This window comes from Sinocyclocheilus anshuiensis, unplaced genomic scaffold (genome assembly GCF_001515605.1).
Source record: "Sinocyclocheilus anshuiensis isolate Anshui unplaced genomic scaffold, SAMN03320099.WGS_v1.1 scaffold894, whole genome shotgun sequence".
NCBI lineage: Eukaryota > Metazoa > Chordata > Actinopteri > Cypriniformes > Cyprinidae > Sinocyclocheilus > Sinocyclocheilus anshuiensis.
In genome coordinates this window covers 667,933-670,096 of record NW_015536505.1, presented here as the reverse complement: position 1 = coordinate 670,096, position 2,164 = coordinate 667,933, and the positions used below count along the sequence as shown (strand labels likewise).

The 2,164-nt window shown below is 37.6% G+C and overlaps 1 protein-coding gene across 1 annotated transcript in view; it reads right to left on the bottom strand.

Moving 5' to 3' along the window:
* Positions 1 to 2,158, bottom strand: part of LOC107691240 (ras-related protein Rab-18-B-like) — an 11,201-nt gene extending 9,043 nt beyond the window's left edge. The window contains exons 1-3 of the mRNA XM_016489748.1: positions 2,021 to 2,158; positions 1,206 to 1,261; positions 929 to 990 (exon numbers count right to left, since the gene is read on the bottom strand). Of these exons, the coding sequence (XP_016345234.1) occupies positions 929 to 990; positions 1,206 to 1,261; positions 2,021 to 2,088 (186 nt within the window). The 5' untranslated portion in view covers positions 2,089 to 2,158. The remainder of the gene's footprint in view (positions 1 to 928; positions 991 to 1,205; positions 1,262 to 2,020) is intronic.
* Positions 2,159 to 2,164: the final 6 nt, after the last annotated feature.

The following is a 2,164-nucleotide window of genomic DNA, read 5'->3' as shown; positions in this document are numbered from 1 at the left end:
AGGGGACTGACTCCCTTTTGGAGCCAGCCTCTAGCGGCCAGTCGATGAATTACAGTTTTAGTCACCGTGTTGGTTTCACGAGAGAGACAGGAAGGTTGCCGCTTGAACGCAACACCTGAACAAAAACTGTGGCGATTTGAGCGCTGAGTGGATTCTAACTTAAACACCTCTGATTGGCTGTTGGGTTTCAGAAATCAACAGATATGTCTGTGATTGGCTACAATGCTCAACGCTGCAAACACGTTATAAATAAAAACTCTGCATATGCTTGCGCCTGTTAATTGTTTTTATTTTATATTAGTTGTTCTTGTTGCTTTTGTGCAATAGATGAATAACAATTTATTTGTTATTAGATATTTTATGTTTAGATACTTCTATTTTGCGGGAGTCCTGCAAATCATTTTACTATCCCGCATCCCGCACACACACTGTGACCTTTTGTGCGTTATGGAAGAAAGAAACACACGATGCAGGTCACCATCAACGAATGTATTAGTGTTAAAGGAAGGTACAACAAAACGAGATAGTACAATGTGTTTTTCCCAGCATATACACACGAGTGCAGGGGCAGAGGAAACCCCGAATCAGGTCTTAAAGGGACAAACACCCAGACCATTACATCTCCCCCCCAGCAGGAAAAAAGCTGTCCTCAGCTGTAAATGACAGGCAGACATCCTAACACAACTACCATACATGGTTAGATGCTTAGATATAGCAGCTGACAAGTACAGGCATTATACATACATACATGTTGCCTGATGAGATAATAACATAGCCTCTAATGTATTAAACAATTCAAAGAATATTATTTTGGTTTGAGGGTGCTTAGCACCCTCTAGCACCCCCGTAGAACTGGGCCTGCCACTACATCCCTTTTTTAAACATTGTTGAGCATTTATAAAAGACTTGACTGCCCTACAACACTTACCCATATGGCCAGCTTTGCTCTGTTGCCATCTATTGCAATAGTTTTCACTTTAAAGTCGACACCTAAATAACCAATGAAAAATATGAAACGAAGCATACTTTAAAATACACAAGGATTAAAGTATATTTGTTAAGGTAAAACTAAATATTTCAACAACAAGACTTCATTACTCAGTAAGATTTAGCTTATAAGCTCATTAGTTTTGTGCATTAACTGATTACAGGCCTGTTAACAATGTCTGGTTATTAATATTCCCAAACACTCATATGTGACTCACCAATGGTTGCAGCTAATTCTGGGTCAAAAGTGTCATCTGTGAAGCGCAGGAGCAAACTGAGAACATAACGGATAAATATAAGAAAATCAGCATTAAAATGATAATTGTTATTATTAAGTTATATTTAATATTTTTTCATATGATCGTTTTCTTATATAATTACACTTTCTTTTCTGCAAGGATGACAATAAATTCAATTATGAAGAGCACATTTACTTTCCTGACTGGATGAGGAAGGGCTTTGAAAAATTTCTTTAACACTAATTTAGCTACATCACTTTGTCATCATAAGTGGACATGTTTAAAGTGTTATCTGTTCATTACAGTAAGTATGTGACCCCTCTATAAACTCAATCTAAGCCCTGTGTGTTTCACAGGTAACTGCCACACAGTGAGCAGATAGCATGACTGCTACACGAAAACAGCTGCCAGCTAACACTGTTTCCCTGCTCTTATGAAATATTTATATGGATGTGACAACAGTAACAGTGTACAAAGTACTCATTACCAGAATATTTTAAAAAGTCTAACTAAATATAACAGTTATGTCCGTGCTTCACAATTCTTGAAGCTAACAATCTACAGTGCTTAGATGTCGACACATCAGAAGGCAACAAATAGCACGATATAGCGCATTTCCTTTTGTTCTTGAGGCCAAAACAGCTTTTAAAAGTTAAGTTTAATGGATGAATAGAACAGTCAACATTAGTTTAGCGGAGCTTGTTGCTCGTTCAGACGAGGCTAACGCTATTTAACAACTCACTCTGCTGTACGGGAAAGACTAACGAAACAAAAACAGCAGATTCAGACCTTACCTTGATTTACCCACACCACTCTCACCGATAATTAAAATCTTTAAAGTCGTTAACACGTCGTCGTCCATGTTGTAGCTGTTTACACTAATGCTTGGTTAAACTTAGCGTTCTTCTTCTTCTTCTTCTTCTTCTTCTTCTTCTTTT